General features: G+C 37.0%; 2 protein-coding genes across 2 annotated transcripts; one reads left to right on the forward strand and one right to left on the reverse strand.

The window, feature by feature from the left end:
* Positions 1-13,003: 13,003 nt before the first annotated feature.
* Positions 13,004-14,155, reverse strand: LOC132639754 (uncharacterized). The gene has a single exon (XM_060356177.1). The coding sequence runs from the start codon at positions 14,153-14,155 to the stop codon at positions 13,004-13,006; it is 1,152 nt and encodes a 383-aa protein (XP_060212160.1).
* A 6,382-nt stretch (positions 14,156-20,537) lies between these two features.
* Positions 20,538-23,300, forward strand: LOC132641426 (non-functional NADPH-dependent codeinone reductase 2-like). The gene is made up of 4 exons (XM_060358419.1): positions 20,538-20,967; positions 21,811-22,054; positions 22,559-22,723; positions 22,804-23,300. Exons 1-4 carry the CDS (start codon positions 20,636-20,638, stop codon positions 22,897-22,899), a joined length of 837 nt encoding a protein of 278 aa, XP_060214402.1. The 5' UTR covers positions 20,538-20,635; the 3' UTR covers positions 22,900-23,300.
* The last annotated feature ends 672 nt before the right edge of the window (positions 23,301-23,972 follow it).

The raw sequence follows: 23,972 nt of genomic DNA on the forward strand, positions 1-23,972 counted from the left end.
GTGTTAAAACTGAACCTGTCCATAAAGTCTTGCGCCATGTCACTCCAACCACGCCATTTACGGACATCCTGTTGTGTATACCAAGTAAGTGCTTCGCCAGATAAGCTTCTTATGAAGAGCTTCATCCTTATGTTCTGGTCTCTTCCCACTCCAACCAGTTTTTCACAATAAGCCCTTAAGTGTGTATGAGGGTCGCCTGTTCCATTGAATGTATCAAATTTCGGCGGTTTGTAGCCTACGGGTAAATCGACGTCAGGTTGGACACAGAGATCCTCATATTCTACACTCTTAGTTCCTCTAGCGACTTGAAGGTTCCTCATTGCTTCTTTGAGACTGTGGATTTCTTTTAGCAGTATGTTATCTGCCCCTGCCTTTGCATCCCTTTCCATTTCTTCGTATTGATCTACCTCGGGTTGGAACCTGACCGTTACTGGGTTGGTAAAGGTTTGTGTTTCTGCGGCATATACCGGAGGAACATATTGTGCATTTGGGGTGACAAAGTGTGCCCCGTGCATATGCTGGGTTGGATAAGTCTGGACGATGGGGGTGTTTTGGACAAGAGGTGGTGTGTTATAATTGGTGTTTATAGGTGGTTGATTTGGTGGGTTTAGAGGAGTGGTCGTGGGTAGTGGATTAGTGTTGGTGGGTAAAGGAACATAGGAAGTATGAACTAGCGATTGACTTGGTGGGTTGACGGGTGGTGGATTATGAGTAGCATAGGTAGTGTAGGTGGGTGGTTGATTTTGTGGAGGAGTATAGCTAGTGTAAGTGGTTGGTTGACTTTGTGGGGGAGTATAGACGGATGTTGGATTTGGTGGATTTGCGGGGGTGATCGGAGGCAAGTTGTTGTTAGTAGGTGCATTGTTTTGGGGAGGAAAATGCTCAGGAACTGGGGATTCGAGTGATGGGAAACGAGGTGGTTCTGGTGCAGTATTGCTAGGTTCAGAAGGTGAATTTTGGAGTGTGATGGATAAATTGGTTAAGTCCCTAACCCGATTTAGTTCTCCACGTAGATTCTCAATTTCTTGAGTCAGGCGGGCGATATGTTCATCCCGTTGAATAGCAGTTCCATGTTCGGAAGTTTCAGGCGGATCACTAGCGATCACGAGGTTTTCTACACCAGTTGGAACAGATGCGGCCGGATCAGACATAGTAATTTCATTTCCTTGGACAGCCCAACTACGTTCAGGTAACTATGACGTCTTTGACCTCGTGATGTAAGGATGGTCGGCCATCGAGCGTCAACACGAATCAACTCTCTGTTCGGGAATAAGATAAAATAGACATACAGTATAAACGATGTTAATCTCATGAACATATCTAGGTAAAGTCATGGTCACGTAAAGTCGAGTAAGGCATGTAGCGAATAATTTATCAAGTAAAGTCAAACAAGTTGTCAAACAAATGTAAACGATTATATCAAAACAACTAGCACGTCCTAATATGCATGTGACCTCTTTGCGCCAGAGGTGGGCCTAACGTTGTTTAAAGGATAAAATGTGCCATAATATGTCATCCCGTTGCTTTGATTAATTAAACAGATTCTATTTCTCAAAAGTAAAAAATAATGTAATATTTATTACATGTCAAATGAATACAACATAAAGTGTTTCCTAATCTAAATAAAGTAAATAAAATTTCTATGCCTAACTTCTAGCTTCATTTGTGATGCCCTTGATCTTCGTCATTTGTTGTACTCCGATGCAAATGCATACCTGTCATAGAAACGTTAGTCATTCCTTACTTCCTAAAGTTTAATTAATTAGAGCAAATAGTCAATATTTAGGCACAGTTATCCTTCAAACATGCATATAAGGTATGATTGGTGTCACTCGGGGTCGTGAACCCACTCGGACGTTTGGGTAAAGTCATCTAATGGATTTAATACACCAAGGGTATTAAACCTCCTAGGTCATGAAATGTATGCTCTTAATAAAGTGTGTTGGTTTAGCTCTATCTTAGGCTGACTAAGAGTTGGCTTCTTACGACACAAGGTTCCCCTAAGCGGACAACTTGGGAGTGGAAAGTCCGTGGCCGTCGACTGCACCGCTGATCGACTAAATCCACAAGATCAATCCAACTAAAGGGGTAATTTAGTAGTGAACGGGCGCGAACCGCGAAGCCGTTTTAAGTGTGTGAATATGTGTGAGTTTTCCAGAAGTGGAGGAAATATGAACGGAATGACAGTTTTATCAAAGCAGTAACACATAAACAGTTTATATCAGACAAACAGTTTATATCAAACAAACAATTAATAGCATGTAAAAAATAATTAACAAATAAATAAAGCGATTTCAAAATAAGCACACAAAGCCTACTTAAACTAAGTCCGTTATGGTTAGAACCTAAGTATTCCCCAGCGGAGTCGCCAAGCTGTCACACCCCATTTTAACCCGGAGAGTTAAAGTTAGAAGTACGACGTATTGGTGATTCTTGTTTTTTGTGTTTGTTGTTAAGGAGTCGCCACCTAATTATTTACGGTGAATTAGGACACCTAAAGTTAATTAAAGTGATCATCTAAAGTTAGCTGTGTTTAAGGTCTGTGAAACTTAAGATTCTGGATAAGGGTTCAATTAGTCTAAAGGGAAGGTATTAGGCACCCTTTAAGACCCATTAACAATGGTTAACCGACCGAACTTATGATTAATTAGGCTAAGTGTAACTATAGTATTATAAAAAAAATAACTTGGTAAATATAGTTAAAGTTACAGATAGATATAAAAAATGTTGTTTAAAAAATGGGATTTGTGGAAAAGTAATAATTTGTATGAAAAGTGTATCTTTAATGCTATTTTGTAATACGACTTATACATGTTAAAGTTTTAAACGAAAGTATAATAATTTTGTTTAAAATAATACTTGTAGAAAACACGACAATTTGCGTAGAAGAAGATTCTAAATGTTAAACGAGACTTAAAGATATTGCTAAGACCTTAAATGAAAATATAATAATGTTATTCAAAAAAACATGGTTTGCGAAAATAATATAATCTACCTATGAATAATAACCTTTTAAAATATGATTTGACAATATGATATTTAGGTAAAGATGATATTATGTGAATATGGTGATGTAAAAAAAAAAAAAATGCCTAGACTTATATTCTTAATAGGAAGCAAAGGGAGGTGAATTTTATTTCTTACTAACTTATTTAACCAATTCGGCTAAAGATATGCATAGTTGAATACGTCTTAAAACTAATGCTTATAGAGAATACTCGGATTAATATTTATATATTAGTGACGTTTGAGAATTTTAAGATAGTAAAATAAAGTATGATTCCTTTGACTTGAGATATATAGTCATGCTATTTGAAAATCAATTACTCGAATAAATGTTTTAGATACCATTAATAGTTTAGAACATAACTAGAGGTGAAAAATAAATTTATGGAATTAACTACCCATTATTAAACTACAACCCTTAATGTACTAGAATTTATCTAAATTAGCAGACAAAATGTTAGTCATATAACACATACTAAATACGCACAATAAAATAGATGTAATATAAATTGGGCTCAGCCCACTTTCCAGAATTATTATGGTCTGCTTGCAGCTGGGCTTCGGAGAGAGAATTTCATGTTGGGCTTTTAGCCCAACGCCAAATGTGGAAGGAGACGAGTCCGAGGGACTCATATGCCATAGTCATGCATAAAAATGAAAAGACAAGGGTTAGTAGATTATCGATGAATAAAGTTAAGCATGGAGAATGTAAATTCAAGACAGGCCAATGGCCTTTAACTAAAACAAAAGGGGGGACTGCCTGTATCTAATATATTAACGACTTCTCAACAATGATAAGGAAAGAAGTTATAAATATAGTAGGCTTATATTTGGTTTAGATATCCACAAAGAAGGGAAAGGGCCAAGACATAAAGCAAACAAAGCTAAATGAGCCTCAAGAGAGGACAAGCCCAACAGATTATACAAATTAGTAATCGATTGAGGGCTGGGCAAACATATTATTCAGCAGCCCAATTACCAAGCAGTATAAGATAGAATCCAAAATTTTGTGGTTCAACTGATCATTTGACTGACAAGGGGTATACCCTTCGTACACTAAATATACCGACTGATACGCATTCGAATGGATATGAACCTGAATATTTCGAAACCTACCCGCTTTGACACTCCAAAGAAACAGTCGGACTGAATAGGAACAAACAAAGGGAAAATCACACTAAGATATTTAAGCTAAAGAAAATCATGTATATTGTTGTATACAGATCCAAAACAGGACTGGCTCGTGACACCAACCAAGATTAAATGACACCGACTGCAGTCCGTAACTTAAAGGAGAAACAAAGCATATTCACCAAAATAAAGACTTGAGTATAAAGTGACATTTTATGTTGGAAATACAAATGATTAATACTTCTTAAACCAAAAAAAAGACACCTTCAAGCAGTAATCAGTTCAAAGCAGGGGAACCTCCATTTAACCAGCCAAACAAAAATGTGCAACAAGCTATGTCATACGGAAACAACCTTTAAAATTCCAAATCAAGTTCTCGAAATAAAATGCACAAAAGCTAGAGTATATTAACAGCCATGCCAAAAGCCAATTTATATCAATCTTGATCATCTATGAAATCACATTTTTTGATATTACATAATTAGAAAACGTATTCGTCGCAACATGTTATTCTTTTAAAGGGGACGAGACAGGGAAATGAAGACAGGGATGTAAAACATTAACATATATGCATGTGAGGATTAGGAAGACAGTTCTGTAAGTAAAATTACTGGTTTAGGAAATTGTCTTTAACGAAAATCAAGAAGAAAGAAAAGACAATAAACCGAGCAACAATTATTTAATTTCCCGAGCACAGATACATGAGCATGGTTAAAAAGAAACAAACTTCAACAACTTAAGGCGAAGCCGAGGAAGAACCAAACATTACATATTTGGATTGTTTGCTTACAGGAGACCAACTGGGCAGGGAATAAGGTTTTAATACATGACTTGTTAATGAAACTAACTACATAATTCAGATTTGGAAACAAACAGAACTCGACAATCAATATCGACATGTTGTATAATCATTCTTATAGTACCTAAATCTAAGCAGATTATATTCGTGACAGGGTATATTATTTGAACAAACAGGGTAAAAGAGAGACGGTGCTAGCTTGTTCTAGTCGTATGCGTAACATATTCGAGATATGCATACTATAGTGTGTATATCAGATGTATATCGAATGTATATATTATTCTTATCTTGATAACCCAATGTATATCCTATGTATATTCGATTTTAAATATGTCCCAAATCCTGGAAATTCAGTCTTCAGCATCCGAGCTACAACAGACATCTTTCAAATTCGATTAACGATTAATATCCTATCCTAACAGCTCCCAAACATCAAACAAACAACGCGACGACAGAGAAAATACATAACTACTGAAAATATACAAGAATAAGCTAAAGTCCAACCGAGACAGAAATTTCAGACTATAAATAATAAATGTATCGAGTTTACCTTTTTTATGTGCAGTGAACGTGATGTCGAGGCTTCGAATCTACACTCGAACGCGACGAACTCGAACTCGTTTATGCTTGAATTCAAATTGGTAGCAGGGGAGAAAGGGAACAAAATGAGTTGCTATCTTGAATCGCTACCCGAAAGTGTTAAGGCTCAAGGATATCAATGCTTTTTTTTTCTGAGGGATGTAAGCGGCTAAAACAAAACTCCAAACACATAAAAGTTTCAAATTGAGTTCAATCCCCCTTTTTTTTTTTTTAAATTGATTGCGGGTTCCGTCTCCTTCTCCCCAGCGGAGTCGCCAAGCTGTCACACCCCATTTTAACCCGGAGAGTTAAAGTTAGAAGTACGACGTATTGGTGATTCTTGTTTTTTGTGTTTGTTGTTAAGGAGTCGCCACCTAATTATTTACGGTGAATTAGGACACCTAAAGTTAATTAAAGTGATCATCTAAAGTTAGCTGTGTTTAAGGTCTGCGAAACTTAAGATTCTGGATAAGGGTTCAATTAGTCTAAAGGGAAGGTATTAGGCACCCTTTAAGACCCATTAACAATGGTTAACCGACCGAACTTATGATTAATTAGGCTAAGTGTAACTATAGTATTATAAAAAAAATAACTTGGTAAATATAGTTAAAGTTACAGATAGATATAAAAAATGTTGTTTAAAAAAATGGGATTTGTGGAAAAGTAATAATTTGTATGAAAAGTGTATCTTTAATGCTATTTTGTAATACGACTTATACATGTTGTTAAAGTTTTAAACGAAAGTATAATAATTTTGTTTAAAATAATACTTGTAGAAAACACGACAATTTGCGTAGAAGAAGATTCTAAATGTTAAACGAGACTTAAAGATATTGCTAAGACCTTAAATGAAAATATAATAATGTTATTCAAAAAAACATGGTTTGCGAAAATAATATAATCTACCTATGAATAATAACCTTTTAAAATATGATTTGACAATATGATATTTAGGTAAAGATGATATTATGTGAATATGGTGATGTAAAAAAAAAAAAAATGCCTAGACTTATATTCTTAATAGGAAGCAAAGGGAGGTGAATTTTATTTCTTACTAACTTATTTAACCAATTCGGCTAAAGATATGCATAGTTGAATACGTCTTAAAACTAATGCTTATAGAGAATACTCGGATTAATATTTATATATTAGTGACGTTTGAGAATTTTAAGATAGTAAAATAAAGTATGATTCCTTTGACTTGAGATATATAGTCATGCTATTTGAAAATCAATTACTCGAATAAATGTTTTAGATACCATTAATAGTTTAGAACATAACTAGAGGTGAAAAATAAATTTATGGAATTAACTACCCATTATTAAACTACAACCCTTAATGTACTAGAATTTATCTAAATTAGCAGACAAAATGTTAGTCATATAACACATACTAAATACGCACAATAAAATAGATGTAATATAAATTGGGCTCAGCCCACTTTCCAGAATTATTATGGTCTGCTTGCAGCTGGGCTTCGGAGAGAGAATTTCATGTTGGGCTTTTAGCCCAACGCCAAATGTGGAAGGAGACGAGTCCGAGGGACTCATATGCCATAGTCATGCATAAAAATGAAAAGACAAGGGTTAGTAGATTATCGATGAATAAAGTTAAGCATGGAGAATGTAAATTCAAGACAGGCCAATGGCCTTTAACTAAAACAAAAGGGGGGACTGCCTGTATCTAATATATTAACGACTTCTCAACAATGATAAGGAAAGAAGTTATAAATATAGTAGGCTTATATTTGGTTTAGATATCCACAAAGAAGGGAAAGGGCCAAGACATAAAGCAAACAAAGCTAAATGAGCCTCAAGAGAGGACAAGCCCAACAGATTATACAAATTAGTAATCGATTGAGGGCTGGGCAAACATATTATTCAGCAGCCCAATTACCAAGCAGTATAAGATAGAATCCAAAATTTTGTGGTTCAACTGATCATTTGACTGACAAGGGGTATACCCTTCGTACACTAAATATACCGACTGATACGCATTCGAATGGATATGAACCTGAATATTTCGAAACCTACCCGCTTTGACACTCCAAAGAAACAGTCGGACTGAATAGGAACAAACAAAGGGAAAATCACACTAAGATATTTAAGCTAAAGAAAATCATGTATATTGTTGTATACAGATCCAAAACAGGACTGGCTCGTGACACCAACCAAGATTAAATGACACCGACTGCAGTCCGTAACTTAAAGGAGAAACAAAGCATATTCACCAAAATAAAGACTTGAGTATAAAGTGACATTTTATGTTGGAAATACAAATGATTAATACTTCTTAAACCAAAAAAAAGACACCTTCAAGCAGTAATCAGTTCAAAGCAGGGGAACCTCCATTTAACCAGCCAAACAAAAATGTGCAACAAGCTATGTCATACGGAAACAACCTTTAAAATTCCAAATCAAGTTCTCGAAATAAAATGCACAAAAGCTAGAGTATATTAACAGCCATGCCAAAAGCCAATTTATATCAATCTTGATCATCTATGAAATCACATTTTTTGATATTACATAATTAGAAAACGTATTCGTCGCAACATGTTATTCTTTTAAAGGGGACGAGACAGGGAAATGAAGACAGGGATGTAAAACATTAACATATATGCATGTGAGGATTAGGAAGACAGTTCTGTAAGTAAAATTACTGGTTTAGGAAATTGTCTTTAACGAAAATCAAGAAGAAAGAAAAGACAATAAACCGAGCAACAATTATTTAATTTCCCGAGCACAGATACATGAGCATGGTTAAAAAGAAACAAACTTCAACAACTTAAGGCGAAGCCGAGGAAGAACCAAACATTACATATTTGGATTGTTTGCTTACAGGAGACCAACTGGGCAGGGAATAAGGTTTTAATACATGACTTGTTAATGAAACTAACTACATAATTCAGATTTGGAAACAAACAGAACTCGACAATCAATATCGACATGTTGTATAATCATTCTTATAGTACCTAAATCTAAGCAGATTATATTCGTGACAGGGTATATTATTTGAACAAACAGGGTAAAAGAGAGACGGTGCTAGCTTGTTCTAGTCGTATGCGTAACATATTCGAGATATGCATACTATAGTGTGTATATCAGATGTATATCGAATGTATATATTATTCTTATCTTGATAACCCAATGTATATCCTATGTATATTCGATTTTAAATATGTCCCAAATCCTGGAAATTCAGTCTTCAGCATCCGAGCTACAACAGACATCTTTCAAATTCGATTAACGATTAATATCCTATCCTAACAGCTCCCAAACATCAAACAAACAACGCGACGACAGAGAAAATACATAACTACTGAAAATATACAAGAATAAGCTAAAGTCCAACCGAGACAGAAATTTCAGACTATAAATAATAAATGTATCGAGTTTACCTTTTTTATGTGCAGTGAACGTGATGTCGAGGCTTCGAATCTACACTCGAACGCGACGAACTCGAACTCGTTTATGCTTGAATTCAAATTGGTAGCAGGGGAGAAAGGGAACAAAATGAGTTGCTATCTTGAATCGCTACCCGAAAGTGTTAAGGCTCAAGGATATCAATGCTTTTTTTTTCTGAGGGATGTAAGCGGCTAAAACAAAACTCCAAACACATAAAAGTTTCAAATTGAGTTCAATCCCCCTTTTTTTTTTTTTAAATTGATTGCGGGTTCCGTCTCCTTCTCCCCAAAAATCCGTCTGATTTTTGATCCCCTCCTTTCTTTCTGTTTCTTTTTTTCGTTGATTTCCCTTTTTCTTTCTTCCCCTCGTTGTTCTCCTGCCCCTCTTGTTGCTGTTCTCCCCCCTTTATAGGTTTTGTTTTCGTTTGTTTTTGTACTGAAAAAAAAAAGGAGGAGGAGCGGGAAAGAGAGACAAGTGGGGGACAGGGGTGAGTGGGTAGCGGAGAAGAAGGAGGGAAAGGGGGTGAGTGGGAGCGGCGAGTGGCGGAAAGAGGAAAGGAAAAGGGGGGGAGCTGAAGAGCAAGAGAGAGGAGGCGGGAAAAGGGAAAAGAAAGAGGCGGAAATGAAAGGGGAAACCCTAAAAAGGGTTTCCCTTACTTTTGCTGAAAATGAATTGGACCCGGTCCATTTGTGGACCGGGTCAAATTTTAGACTGGGTATTTAAAAGAATGGACCAGTAAATTAAACATGGACTGATCTAAAAAATTGAGATAAAAATATGGTCTAGTCCAAAATATTAGGAATTAATCGGACTTTGATTTGGGGTCCAGTAAGTCAAATACGGACTGAGTGCAAGAAATAGTTTGGCTTCTAAATTTGAATAAGAGACACATTTTGATTAACGATGTATTAAGGGTGCCAGAATATCACCTAATACAGAAATATGTAATTATAAAAAGACCCGGGTAAAAAATTATATGATGTTGCAAATGACCGTGCAATAATATTTAATAACAAACGCTATCATTTAAATGTGCTAAATAAATGCGATGTGTGTGAGGAAGTTGGTAGAAATGTCGAGAAATGCAAGTTTCAATAATACTAAATAATAGTAGCAAATAAATAACGGTAGTAATACTGCTAAATAACAATGATAATGGTAATAATGATAATGTTGATGATAATGGTGATAATAGATATAATAATAATGGTAAATAACAAACATTGATAATTAAAAAATGATAATAATTAATAATAATAATAAAGATGATAGAAATTAATAAATAAAAAATAATAACGATAAATAACAATTATTGATTATAACAAAATGATAATAAATTAATAATAATAACAATAATGGGGAAATAATAAAATAATAATGATAATAATAATAAGAAATAATAATGATGATAATAATAATAAATAAATAACAATTATTGATAAAATAATGATAATAATTAATAATAAAAAATAATGATGATAATGATGATTAATAATTGATAACAAATAACGCTGATAATAATGATTAGTAATTAATAATAATAATAATGATAATGATAATGATAATGGAAATAACAAGAAATAATAATTAATGACAAAAGATGATAATTTAAGAATAATAATAATAATAATAACAATAATAATAATAATGATAATAATAAACTGCAGAAGAATAAATAAAACGTGGGTGTTAATAAAAGACTAATAATTATAGTAAAACTTAAATGCATATTTTTTAATTTCTCGAAATACCAGAAGTATAAATAGGTATTTCGGAGGAGATGCGGGACAAAATTGGGTGTCAACAGGACAACCTACAACTTCTCTTGATATCTCCGCATTCCGTCATCTTTGATTTCGAAGGTTCCGTTCGTTTGGTTGACCACCAAGAGAGAATCGCACTTGGACTCTATGATCTCGGCTCCCAAGCTTTTAGCCAGTTCTAAACCTGCAATCATAGCCTCATACTCGGCTTCGTTGTTAGTTAAATCAGCAGACCTAATAGATTGTCTTATTATGTCACCTGAGGGAGGTTTGAGAACGATCCCTAACTCGAACCCTTTCACAGTAGACGCATCATCTATGTAAAGGGTCCAGACTCCCGTGTTAGTCCTCGAGGCAAGAAGCATCTCCTTGTCGACCTCGGGAATCATGGCCAGTGCAAAATCGGCCATGAAATCCGCCAATATTTGGGATTTGATTGCAGTTCGGGGTTTGTATTCAATATCATACCCGCTAATCTCCACAACCCACTTTTCTAGTCAACCTAAGAGTTCGGGTTTATGCATGACGATCCTTAGGGGGTACGACGTTACGACGCATATGGGATGACACTAAAAGTAAGGTTTTAATTTTCTAGATGCACTTAATAAAGCCAAAGCAAGTTTTTCTAGATGTGGGTACCTGGTTTCGGCGTCACTGAGGGTTCTACTTACATAGTAAACCGAGTATTGCGTACGTTTCTCCTGTCAAACCAGGACACCGCTCACCGCTATCTCGGATACCGCCAGGTATAGATACAACTGCTCGTTCGCTTTTGGTGTGTGGAGTAGAGGTAGACTTGATAAGTATCTTTTGAGTTCTGCCAAGGCCGTCTGACATTCGGGGGTCCACGCAAAGTCAGTCTTTTTCTTGAGCAACGAGAAGAAACGGTGACTCTTATCCGAGGATCTAGAGATGAGTCGGCTCAGGACAACTATCTGTCCCATTAATGTCTGTACCCCTTTAATGTCGTTTATCACGGTGATATCTTCGATTGCCTTTATCTTATCTGGGTTGATTTCGATTCCCCGATTTGATACTATGAATCCGAGAAACTTGCTCGATCCGACTCCGAAGGCACACTTTTTCACGTTCAACTTCATGTTGTACTTTCTTAATATGCTGAAAGTTTCCTGCAAAAATCTCAAATGGTCCTCTGCTCGCAGGGACTTAACGACCATGTCATCTATATAAACTTCCATGGATCTCCCTATTTGGTGTTCAAACATTCGGTTGACTAAACGCTGATAGGTGGCACCGACATTTTTTAAGCCGAAAGGCATTACATTATAAAAATATGTGCCAAACCTAGTTATAAAGGAGGTTTTTTCTCGATCTTCCGGGTCCATTTGTATTTGGCTGTACTTGGAATATGCATCGAGAAAACTCAGTGTGTCGTGACCCCCGGTAGTGTCGATCATGCGATCGATGATGGGCAAAGGAAAGGAATTCTTCGGGCAGGCTTTGTGTAAATCATTATAATCTACGCACATTCTAAACTTATTCCCCTTTTTAGGCACTACTACAACGTTAGCTATCCAATCTGGGTATTTTACCTCTCGAATGGACCCTATATTAAGGAGCTTGGTTACCTCGTCCTTGACGAATGCATGTTTCACCTCGGGTTGTGGCCTTCTCTTTTGTTTGACCGAGGGAAAACTTGGATCCAAGCTCAACTTGTGTGTCGTCATGTCCGGTGGAATACCTGTCATGTCTAAATGGGACCAAGCAAAGCAATCTGAGTTAATTTTAAGAAACTCAATAAATTCTTTCCTGAGCTCGGGGGTTAACCCCGTGCCCAGGTATACCTTCTTTTCTGGTAGATGGACGAACAATGTGACTTGCTCGAGTTCTTCAATGGTGGACTTAGTGGCGTCAGAATCATCGGGCACCACAAAGGTTCTCGGCATTCCGAATTTTAACTCTTCGTCTAACGTGTCTCCGTTCCGATCTTCCGAAGGTTCCGAGATTGGGATCTGTGATTGCTATTTGGCATTCTTCTCTTCGCTCCGATCTGGCGCCTTTATAGTCTTAACAGATTCTTCAACCGCGAACATTTCTTTTGCGGCCTGCTGTTCACCACGGGCGGTTTTGATACCTTCTGGAGTCGGGAATTTCAATACCTGATGCATAGTCGAAAGAACCGCTCTTACGAGGTGAATCCACGGTCTGTCCAACAATGCATTGTATCCCATATCTCCCTCTGTCACATAAAATTTCGTCTGCTGCGTAGTTCCTGCCATACTGATCAGTATAGTGATCTCACGCTTCGTCGTTTTGCATGCCATATTGAATCCATTAAGGACCCGTATAGCCAGCACGATCTAATCTAGTAGTCCCAGCTGTTCGATGACTCTCCATCGGATGATATTAGCCGAGCCACCTAGATCAATCAGCACACTTTTAATTCTAAACTTATTGACAAGGACAGATATTACCAGTACGTCATTATGCGGCTGGGCGATGCCTTCCATGTCCTCGTCATCGAACTTGATGGGGCCATCAGGGTCATCATTTCGGATACGTTTTTCCCTCGTTATGGAAATTTTTGTGCGCTTCATAACCGTTCCAATGGGAACGTCAATTCCTCCCATGATCGTGTGTATCACCTGCTGGGGCTCTTCCAGACTATCCTGCTTGTTGGAATCCAAGTTTTTAAAATGGGTTTTTGCTAGTTCACTTAGGAATTCTCGAAGATGCCTTAAATTGAACAGACGGGCGACCTCCTCTCTCAGCTGTCGACAATCCTCGGTTCGATGGCCGTAAGTATGATGATACTTACAAATAAGACTTTTATCCCGTTTCTTCGGGGCAGATTGGATTGGCCTCGGATGCCTTGTTTCTTTGTTTCGGATAACGGCTGCCGCTAAGGTTGCTACATCGACGCAAAATTTGTACTCGGATAACCTTGGAGTTTCTCTGTTTCCCGGAGCTCTATTGACAATATTTCTATTTATCAAACCACGATTATTTTGGCCTCGATCATTCCTTCGATCGTTTCTTCTATCATTCTTGCCCGATTCGCTGTTACACCCGTTCCCCCTTCGATCGAGCGGGTAAGGCTGGTATCTGTCATATGACGATCTGGAATCTCGATCTATCACTCTCCTTGAGCGATCACCTCCTTTACCTAAAAGCCATGATACTGAAGCGGCCCACAGAATCTTATCGTATTCGACCCTGATCTTCGACTGATACCTGTTGTGCACATCAGCCCAGGCGATTGCCGGGTATTCTATCAAGTTTTGTTTTAGTTCCATAGATATGATCGAGCTCTTCGAGTTGAGTCCTTGGGCGAAAGCCTGAACGGCCCAATCGTCAGTAACTAGAGGTAAGTCCGTGCGTTTCATTTGAAATTGAGCCACAAACTCGCAGAGGGTCTCGTTATCTCGTTGCTTAACGTTGAATAAGTCCGAATTTCGAGTTTCGACCTTGATGGCCCCGACATGGGCCTTAACGAAAGCATCAGCGAGCATGGCAAATGAATCAATTGAGTGCTCGGGCAAGTTATGATACTAAATCATAGCCCCCTTTGACAGAGTTTCCCCGAATTTCTTAAGTAGCACTGATTCCCTTTCATTATCGGCGAGATCATTGCCCTTAATAGCGCACGTATACGCAGTCACATGCTCATTTGGGTCTGTTGTCCCATTGTACTTCGGGATATCGGGCATGCGAAATCTCTTGGGGATTTTCATCGGTGCCGCACTTGGCGGAAACGACATTTGAACAAACTTTTTCGAATCCGGTCCCTTCAACACTGGCGGAGCCCGCAGAATCTGATCGACCCTCGAATTGTAGTTCTCCACCTTCTTATCGTTCGTCTCTATCTTCTTTTCACTGGATTCGACCCGTTTGGTCAATTCTTCGAGCATTCTTATCAATTCGGTACTTTGTCCGGGGTGGTTCTCGTTACTCCATGAGGCATGTCTTTCCTCCGTATCCTGGGTCTGTTCTGATGGGGCAATATTGGGTGCCTGACCCCGATTTTGCAATTGCGCTATGATCTCTTGCTGGGCCTGCAACTGAGCCATGGCCATGTCTAACTGGTTTCGGAGCTGTTGCAGCATGACCCCGTTATTCTCACCGGCCGGTACGTTGCCCACCGATGATCTGACTTAAACAGGATTAACGGGGGGCGCGTTGTTGTTTGTACGTCCCCGTCGTCATGCTCATGATGGCTTGGTTCCACTTGGAAGTTGACAGAATGGGAATCCGACATTTCTGGTATACCTGAAATCAAACCTTAAAGAACAAGTGTAAAATATCGAATGTGACCAGAATGTTGTATTGAACCGCCACTACTATCTAAGGCCCCACGGTGGTTGCCAAACTTTTTATCCTTAAAATGGAGAACAATTAAATTTGTACGTGATGTCAAAGATATGTGGCTAAATTCAATTCAAGATTAAATAGCGAGATATGTCAATCAACGAACAGAGAAGCAGATCTAACCAACTGTTAAGTGCGTATGGCCTCGGGTATAGAAACCGAGGTCGATACCCTTTGGTTACGAACTCTCACGAGGTATAATAAAAATGAACTTAAGAACAGATGGGAACGGATTTAATAAGATTCTTATGATTGTTGATGAAAACTATTTCTCTCCTTGCTATTGTCAACCCCTTTCATGAATGATAACCTCCCCTTTATATAGTAGAGGAGTTTCAACCCTAGTACAATTCTAAATAAAGCAAGTAAATATGGTGATAGCTGTTTTTCCGAGATCGACGACGAAATATCCGGTTGAGGATGGATATTTCAGTCTCCCGCTGATAGCAGTTAATCGCCCTTCCTTTATCGCCTCATCCCGGCCCGAACTTGAAGCCTCGTTCCCGGTGAGACGATCGTATCGTGACCGAGCTTAACAACGGAAAACCGAGCGTGCCTGTATCCTCGATTTTACCCGTATACAAGTACCTTACATGATTATTTGTTTTCTGCTACGAAGTACTTTACTTTAATTCATGTTTTTGTTTGTATACGGTAGCTGATATTTATCATTAAGATCATGCATCGAAAGGAAATTCGTTGGAACAAAGCGGAACAATTATAAAAAAAAGTTCATATAAGTAATATGTTAGATCAATTAGTTTCTGATTTTAAATCACTTAAATTGATTGAGTACTGTGCCGTGTTTGGGTTGGTTGATTTTAATTAGGTGTATGTATGGTTCGGGTGATTGTCAAAGACAGCTGTTGGGGCTTTTCCGTTTGTCATATCGGTCTCCATTGATTTATAGTCATTTACTCTTTCCGTCCTCTATTATTTGTCCCTTGCTCCTTCCGTCCCACGTTACTTATTCACTTTTTCATTTACGCGCCTTTTAAAAAATTATCAATAAAAGTATATTTTTATTACATTGCCTTTATATCTCTTTAATAAATTATACTCTAATTAATATTGATTATTTTAAAAAAAAAATGTTAAGAATCCAATAGGAATTTTTTAATTAATTCTATCTTAATTTTATAAATGGACAAGTATTTGAGACGGATATTTTTAATAATGTGAACAACTAAAATCGGACGGAGGGAGTATATTGGAAATAATTATTTTTCTTACTTATTCCTTTAATAAATTAAGAGGACTTTTATTAGTTTCCTTCAATACTGTTCTTATTATTATTGTCGTTAAATAAACACAAGACGTATTAGCAAGCAAACTTAAATTTTCATAGCATAATAAATAGCATTTGATTATACATTAAACTGATTTTAAAAAATTTAAAAAGAAAATGAAAATAAGTTTCAAGTTTGAATAAAGTGATTGTGACCATATATTTTAAGTGAAAACTTTTTTCTGCTCATAAAATTTCAACTTTTTTCGAGTTTAATGTGTGTCCATGTTACACCCCGGAAATTTTCCGTTAGCATGTGCAAAATAGGCTAATAAGGATAAAATATGTGTGTGGCATTTTGAAGGCAAGTAATAAGGTCCCGTAGATTGGTATCGAGGAGTTGAACAACTTTTACGAAGGTTCCATAAGGATCAGAAATGAGACCAAGTCAAGAAAATAAGCTTCAGTGAACTGGGAGTATACGGTCCATTATACGGACCGTAAAACACTTTTACGGTCCATTATACGGACCGTAGAAGTGTCACAGAAGAGGTTGGCTGAAGGGTGAGTTTTACGGTGTACTATACGGACCGTATAACGGTTTGACGGTCCGTAAAATGAATCGTCAAAGTGTCACAGAATGAGGTTGAAAGAAGGTCGATTTTACGGTGAATTATACGGACCGTATAACGATTATACGGCCCGTCAAATGGATCGTCAAATGGTTACAGAAAGGGGTGATCTCTGGGTCCATTTTACGACCAGTTAAACGGACCGTATAAATTTATACGGACCGTATAACGAACCGTATAATGACATCGGGACTGAAGTTGAATTTTATAAAATATGATCCAAATCTCATTTTCTTCATTCCCACTTTCTACTACACGATCCTCTCTCTCTCTAGAATATTCTACACTCTCCCAAACCAAGAACACAAGTAGAAATCTAAGATCAAATTCATCAATTCACCATAACCTAGTGCAAGAACACATCAAAAGGGATTATTTGAGTCAAGAAATTCCTAGAAGGAGGACCTAGGGTGTTGGAGCGAAGCATTTCAACTCAAGGGTTGTTCAATCACCATCCAAGGTATGTTTCATGACCTTATTAAGTTATTTAAGTGTTAGAAACATAGGAAAAGCTTGAATTGTAGGAAGACATAGAAAAATGGGTGAATAGTGCCACCATTGAGTGATGATGGAATTGAATCATATAAGTTGAAGTGTTAAGGTTATGCATATGCTAGAAATGATGATTTTACCATGAAATAAGTATTAAAGGTGTGAAAACACGATGATAAGCTAGGTAGGAAATTATGGAAAAATTGGAGGAAAATGGTGAAATGTGATGAGTCGATATGAATGATGGTTGTTGGTGGTAATGTTGTGGGTATTATTGTGAATGTTGGGAATTGATATAGACGATGGGAAAAGTAGAATAAACAAAGGAAGTGCTGCCCAATTTTCTTTAGAAAATAGCGACGCGTTCTTATAGCCCACTAACTAACGATAATTCGAATTCCCTTATGAAGGTAACGACGCGATATTGCAGAAGAGCAAGTGAACGGTATTCTAGCTAAGCGACCAAGGTATGTGAGGCTAGTCCCTTTCTTCAAATGGCATGAATCCCATAGCATAAAATCCCCTTCTTTCCATGAGCTAATAGATATGATATGATAATGCTAAAGCGATGATTATGTCCTCATTGTCTACACTCACCTCATGTACTAATTCCTTCGAGGTGAGGCAGAATGTCAGAAATTGCTCCATAAAGAGATCGGGGGATCACGACCTTACGTCACCCCGGTAGAGTACAAATGATCATGAGCTCACGCATGTATTATGATAAGATAAGCATGTTTTTTAAAAGTATATGATGATAAGTATTTTATGTTAAGCATGTCATGATTGCATTTACACCGCGCCTAGTTGGCCGGGCAGACACCGCTTCGGCGGGCAGCTACACGGATACACCATGACCCTCTCGGGCATGGGCAGACACCACTAGTGGGCGGCATGAGATGGTACCCCGGACGCGGGAGGCCTGGACGCGGGCTTATATTATTGGTGATCACACCGTTCCGACATGGACGGGCAGCTTGCATGATATGTATACATGACATGATAAAGAGTATGAGTAAGACAGCATGCATCATCCTTCCTATGATTATGATTCAGCTTCACATGTTCACTTTGATGTTCATTAGGTTGTTATTATTTCTCTCTTCATTATTTATGCCTCTTATACTCAGTACAATGTTCGTACTGACGTCCTTTTCTTTGGACGCTGTGTTCATGCCCACAGGTAGACAGGGAGACGAGCTAGATCCAGAGCCATAGGGGCAGTCAGCTGTTGAGAGCACTCCATTGTTCGGAGGTGCTTGTGATTTCTTTTGTGTATACGTACATATATATATATATATATCCATTTTGGGGCATGACGGAGTCTTGTTCCGTCCATTGTATAGCACGTCAGTAGAGGCTCGTAGATGCGCAGTGTGAGTTAGATGGTTCCACAAGATATTACTATATGTATATACTATCTTGATAGTCGTATGGCAAATGTATGTAAAGCAAGTATGTTTCTTGTAAAGTATGATTTTCACATGTTTCGTCTATAAATTCTGAAAGAAGTATTTAATGAGTAATTGAGTATTAAGAAGAGCGGTGCTCGGTAGTTAGCCCCGGGTACCCGTCGCGGCCCCTAGCTGGGTCGTGACAATCCACCACAACTTCAATTTCTAAATATATGTTTTCGATTTACTTTTTTCTTAAATATCAATTTTTTATGTCTAAATGTCTGCACGGAATAGCTCTAATCATCTATGCTCTCTTTCTCAAATTATTTGTCGTATTTTGTTATACAGGCCCCTTAAGAAATTTATATTAATTATGAGGGGTATTTGACTAACTTTATCCTTAATTATGTCTCAGTTATAATCTCTATTTATTTATGTTCACTCTATTAATATGTCATATCCATTAATGATTAAATTCTACTATATAATTAATTGTGTCTTGAACTCCTAAATGACAAATAATTTGAAATAACTATATTTAGTAACCACGACAAATAATTTGAGATGGAGGTAGTAGCTAGGAATGTCCACTTAGTCATTTGCACACCCCTTAAGAAAATAATAACTCTTAAAAAATAGGTAATTTGACTAACTGCACATAATTAAATAGGTATTGGGATTTGATCACATGATAGCACTTAATAGGGACAAATTTGAAAAATAAGGTAATTCTTTTTTGATTTAATAAGAGGACACTCTTTTTTACCCAACAAAAAAAGGTTAAGTGGACACTTTTTTTTATCTGAAGGGAGTACCACCTAAAATGAATAGTTCTTATCAATTACTACCTCCATTCACTTTAGCTTGTCATGTTTCGCTTCTCGATAGTCAAACTGCATGGATTTTAATCAACATTTAAGATATATTTTTATCATATTAACATTGAAAAGGATTGCAACTTGTAGTATTTTTTTTTTATATAGTTTTTCAAACATTTATTAAATTAATTTCGATTCCTAATCAAATTGATTTTGCACAAATAAATCGTGACAAGTAAAAGTGGCGGATGGACGGAGTATGACCCAAAGGAAACCAATAATCTTTATGATTTGGTGAAGAGAAGACGTGAGGGTATATTAAAAGGGAAAAATTTCACTTATAAACAATTTATGGGTCAAAATTATATATTCATAGCCCATATTTTAAATTACAAACCTACAGCCCAATATTTTATGGCCCAACTTGAATATTCAACTTTATACAACAATATACAACTTTATAAAAGTGTATAATAATGTATAAGAGGTGTTTATACACACTTTTACACTAGTTTATAATATTATACAAACTCATACAATAGGTGTTTATACATAATGTATAAGATGTGTTTATACACACCTCTACACCGTATAAATGTATACACGCTTTTACATTGTTGTACCAAATTATACAAACTTTTTCTCTATTTGCATATTTTAATTTCTAGATGAACGGGATTGAATTGAACCCCCAAGGAAAAACAGCAAATAAAAGCTACCGGTAGCAGTATAATTGCAGTCAAAATTCGAACAAAAACGTAATGTGCATAATATTGTTTCAAAACGACAAAAAAGAAGTTAAAAAAAAAGAAGAAGAGAAAATTGAAAAAATAATGAAGCAACTAAAGAAGAAGACATTACCCGTACGGAATCACATATCACAACAACGAATAGCATCTGGCAGTTTGATGTGGGGGCTAGCTCGGATAAAAAGATAAATATAAGCTAAAATGGGTAATTATTTTTCCTTAATTAGCATAGAGTGTAAAAATCCTTATTAAAAGTGCAAAGTGGACTTTCCCGACGTTAGTAAAACGTAGACGCCTCTGCCACCACTATGAACCGAAACCAACAACACTTGACCATGCCCGAAATCCCCATGCCAGGCGGCTACCAGAGTCTGCCGGTGTTGGGTTTCGGCACGTCGGCAAATCTACCTGTAGGACCAGAAATAGTTACAACTGCAGTTCTACAAGCAATTGAGCTTGGCTACAGGCATTTTGATACAGCTTCTTTATACAATTCTGAACAACCACTTGGTGAAGCTATAGTTGAAGCAATTAATAGTGGTTTAGTTCAATCTCGTGGACAACTCTTTATTACTTCAAAGCTATGGTGTAGAGATGCTCATCCACAACATGTTCTTCCTGCTCTCAAGAAGTCCTTACAGTAAAATTTTCCTGAAATCCCCACTTTAATTATCTATTACAGTAATTTATTTATTTTTCACTTTTGCTTTAGTGAACTATCTATGTTATCTCGAGGGAGTTTCCATCTTTTAGAATTCATGCACACATATCCTCCTATACAGACGATACCAATTAGTTGGGGTTAAATTCTAGTCAGGTTAGTATGTTTGCATATGTGTTTATCCAACTTTTTGTGCGCACCTCCGTTATTTCACCGGATACTTGCTACCTCACACTAGTATAGATATCGGGTAACTCTGTTTACCGAGGTTTGGAATATGGAAAAAATAAACACTTGGTGTTTTCGGTCTTTGCTAAAATTTGAACCTGAATCTCATGGTTGTCCTCGCACTTCATTTACCACCAAGTCACATCCTTAGCTGCTACTTTAGGTCATATGTTCTCTAGGAGTCTTTTAGTCCTTTGGAAATTCATAGAGCTTAGGTATGCCCTTTCGTTGGATTGTTCTTTTATCTGTCTTGATCATCCAATCTCCCGCACTGCGTCAGAAAATCTTAGTCTCCGGTCTCTCTTCGCTGCTCATTTTAAAGGCTACGGCTTTTTCTCGACATCTTTCTTTTATTTAAGTCATTGATCTCATATCTATAAGCAGGGCATCAACGTTCACTATTCAGCCTACGCCTGTCCATTAATTCCTTTCTAGCACTTTTACTACTTTCAAATTTTTACTGCACTAAGATGAGTTTAAATGGAGCTATATGCTAAAGTGAAGATTTATATGACCAACCCCAACTTATTTGGGGTTGAAATGTAATTGTTGATGTAGTACTGAACTGGTAAATTGGTGTGTTTGGTCTTGCAGGAATCTAAAAATGGATTACATTGATTTATATCTAATACACTGGCCAGTGAGTTCTAAGCCAGGAATTCATGAGTACCCTATTAAAAAAGAGGACCTTCTTCCCATGGATTTCAAGTCAGTTTGGGCAGCAATGGAAGAGTGCCAGAAACTTGGGCTCACTAAGTCCATTGGAGTTAGCAACTTTTCTTGCAAGAAGCTTGCTGATCTTCTTGCCATTGGCAAGATTCCCCCCGCTGTCAATCAAGTATGTTAGAGGAGATCTATGTTGCTCTGACTTTCCAAAAATTTTGTCGCACCCGTGTTGGATCCCCCAAAAATGCACTACTTTTGGAGAATCTGACACGCACACGGTGACATTTTTTAAGAGTCCGAACAACATAGGAAAAAATCATAATCAAGTATAGGACTTGCTTGAAAAGTAGTACTCCTCTGTCCCAATTTATTTGACATTCTTTCCTTATTAGTCAGTCCCAAAAAGAATGATCTTTTTTCTATATTTAGCAACAAATTAACTTTGAAATGTCTATTCTAACCTTAATGAGATATTTATAGCCACACAAATATCCATGGCTTATTTTTATACCACAAGTTTCAAAAAAAAAAAAATTCTTTCCTAAACTCCGTGCTTAGTCTAACACCATCATATAAATTGGGACTGGAGGAGTAATTATGTTAGATAAAGTAAAATTAAGTAGAAAGTGATCTTGTGAAAAGATAGGACTCTGGCTTACTGTTCTTGATTTGTAAGGTAGAAGTAAGTCCATGTTGGCAGCAAAAGAAGCTGAGAGAGTTCTGCAAGAGCAATGGAGTTCTAGTTGTTGCATATAGTCCTTTAGGATCCATAGGTACTAGAGTTATGGAAAATGAAGTGCTCAAAGAAATAGCAAAGGCCAAAGGCAAGACTGTCGCGCAGGTATTCCAAGATGAGTTTAACTCAAACTACGTTGACTAGTTTTGGTGCATATAACTTAAATCCTAGTGTGCAAAATCCAGGTTGCTTTAAGATGGGGATATGAGCAAGGCATTGGTGTGGTGGTGAAGAGCTATAACAAAGAGAGAATGAAACAGAACCTTGAGATTTTCGACTAGTCATTAAGCGATGATGAGTGCAGAAAGATCAGCGAAATCCCACAAAGTAGAGCTTCTCTGGGTAAGGATTTCACATCTCCTTATGGACCTTACAAGACAATTGAAGAGCTCTGGGATGGAGAACTCTGATTAAATCAGTTTACAATATCAAGCATACTGTCTCTAGTAATTCTTCTTGTTGTATGTGTCTTCCTTCTAATTGTGGTAGTTGTACATTATCAAAGTAGAGATAAGAAGGGACAAGATTTATCCAGTTCCTTCTTGTTGTTGTCCGCTTGTTAGGAGTATTTTAATCTTGTCTGTAAAGTAGAACTTTATTCCTTGACAAACTATTTTCTTGTATAATATATCGGACCAAGAGGGACTAAAATGGAGCGACATGAAAGGTAAAGATTACGTAACTGAGGCATAGTCATATTCTGGTAGTTGTTCATTATTCTTACAAAGATAAACTGGTCAGTCTTTCTCCAGGTAGTTTTGCTTAGATCTCATGTTCTAAACTTAAAACAATAATTAATAGGAGTAAAGGATGACATAGCTCTCATTATTTCAAAAGAATAGATAATACTATATTAAGCTAATAAAATGGTGAACTACCAGTCTGCCACAAGAGTTACTAGTCTCAAGTTATATCCAACTAGGAAAATTACATTTCCAATAGACCCCTAGAAAATAAGGAATAAAAGTCCTTGTAAGAAAAGGAAACACAACAGATTGCATAACACATGCCACACTAGATCATCATCCCACAAAAATACTCTAATAAGCTGGCCTCGCCTAATTGTAAAGGTTAAGATAATTATGCTAGCAAATCATTTAGTTAATCAAAATAAGGGAAATGACAAATAAAATGAAACAACAAAAAATAACAGAAATCAGCATATCATAACCGGAATTGCTCTAAAATTGGATTCAAATCCGTCAAGATCACCAAAACACTTACATCTATTTACATAAAACAGATATCACAACAAGAGTTCGAGGCACTGAGTACATAACTAATTCTACGTTATTTCCCATCTAGCAACCAGCATAGGCTTGAACATTTTAAGAAACTACCACTTGCATGAACT

This window comes from Lycium barbarum, chromosome 5, assembly GCF_019175385.1.
Source record: "Lycium barbarum isolate Lr01 chromosome 5, ASM1917538v2, whole genome shotgun sequence".
NCBI lineage: Eukaryota > Viridiplantae > Streptophyta > Magnoliopsida > Solanales > Solanaceae > Lycium > Lycium barbarum.

What these genes read in the sequence shown, in the direction of transcription:
- LOC132639754 (XM_060356177.1), bottom strand. Translation starts at nt 14,155, where the DNA reads ATGCTCGCTGATGCTTTCGTTAAGGCCCATGTCGGGGCCATCAAGGTC.
- LOC132641426 (XM_060358419.1), top strand. Translation starts at nt 20,636, where the DNA reads ATGAACCGAAACCAACAACACTTGACCATGCCCGAAATCCCCATGCCA. An exon ending in GCTCTCAAGAAGTCCTTACA is followed by an intron (nt 20,968 to 21,810) that starts GTAAAATTTTCC and finishes TTGGTCTTGCAG; the next exon opens with GAATCTAAAAATGGATTACA. An exon ending in TTCCCCCCGCTGTCAATCAA is followed by an intron (nt 22,055 to 22,558) that starts GTATGTTAGAGG and finishes TTGATTTGTAAG; the next exon opens with GTAGAAGTAAGTCCATGTTG.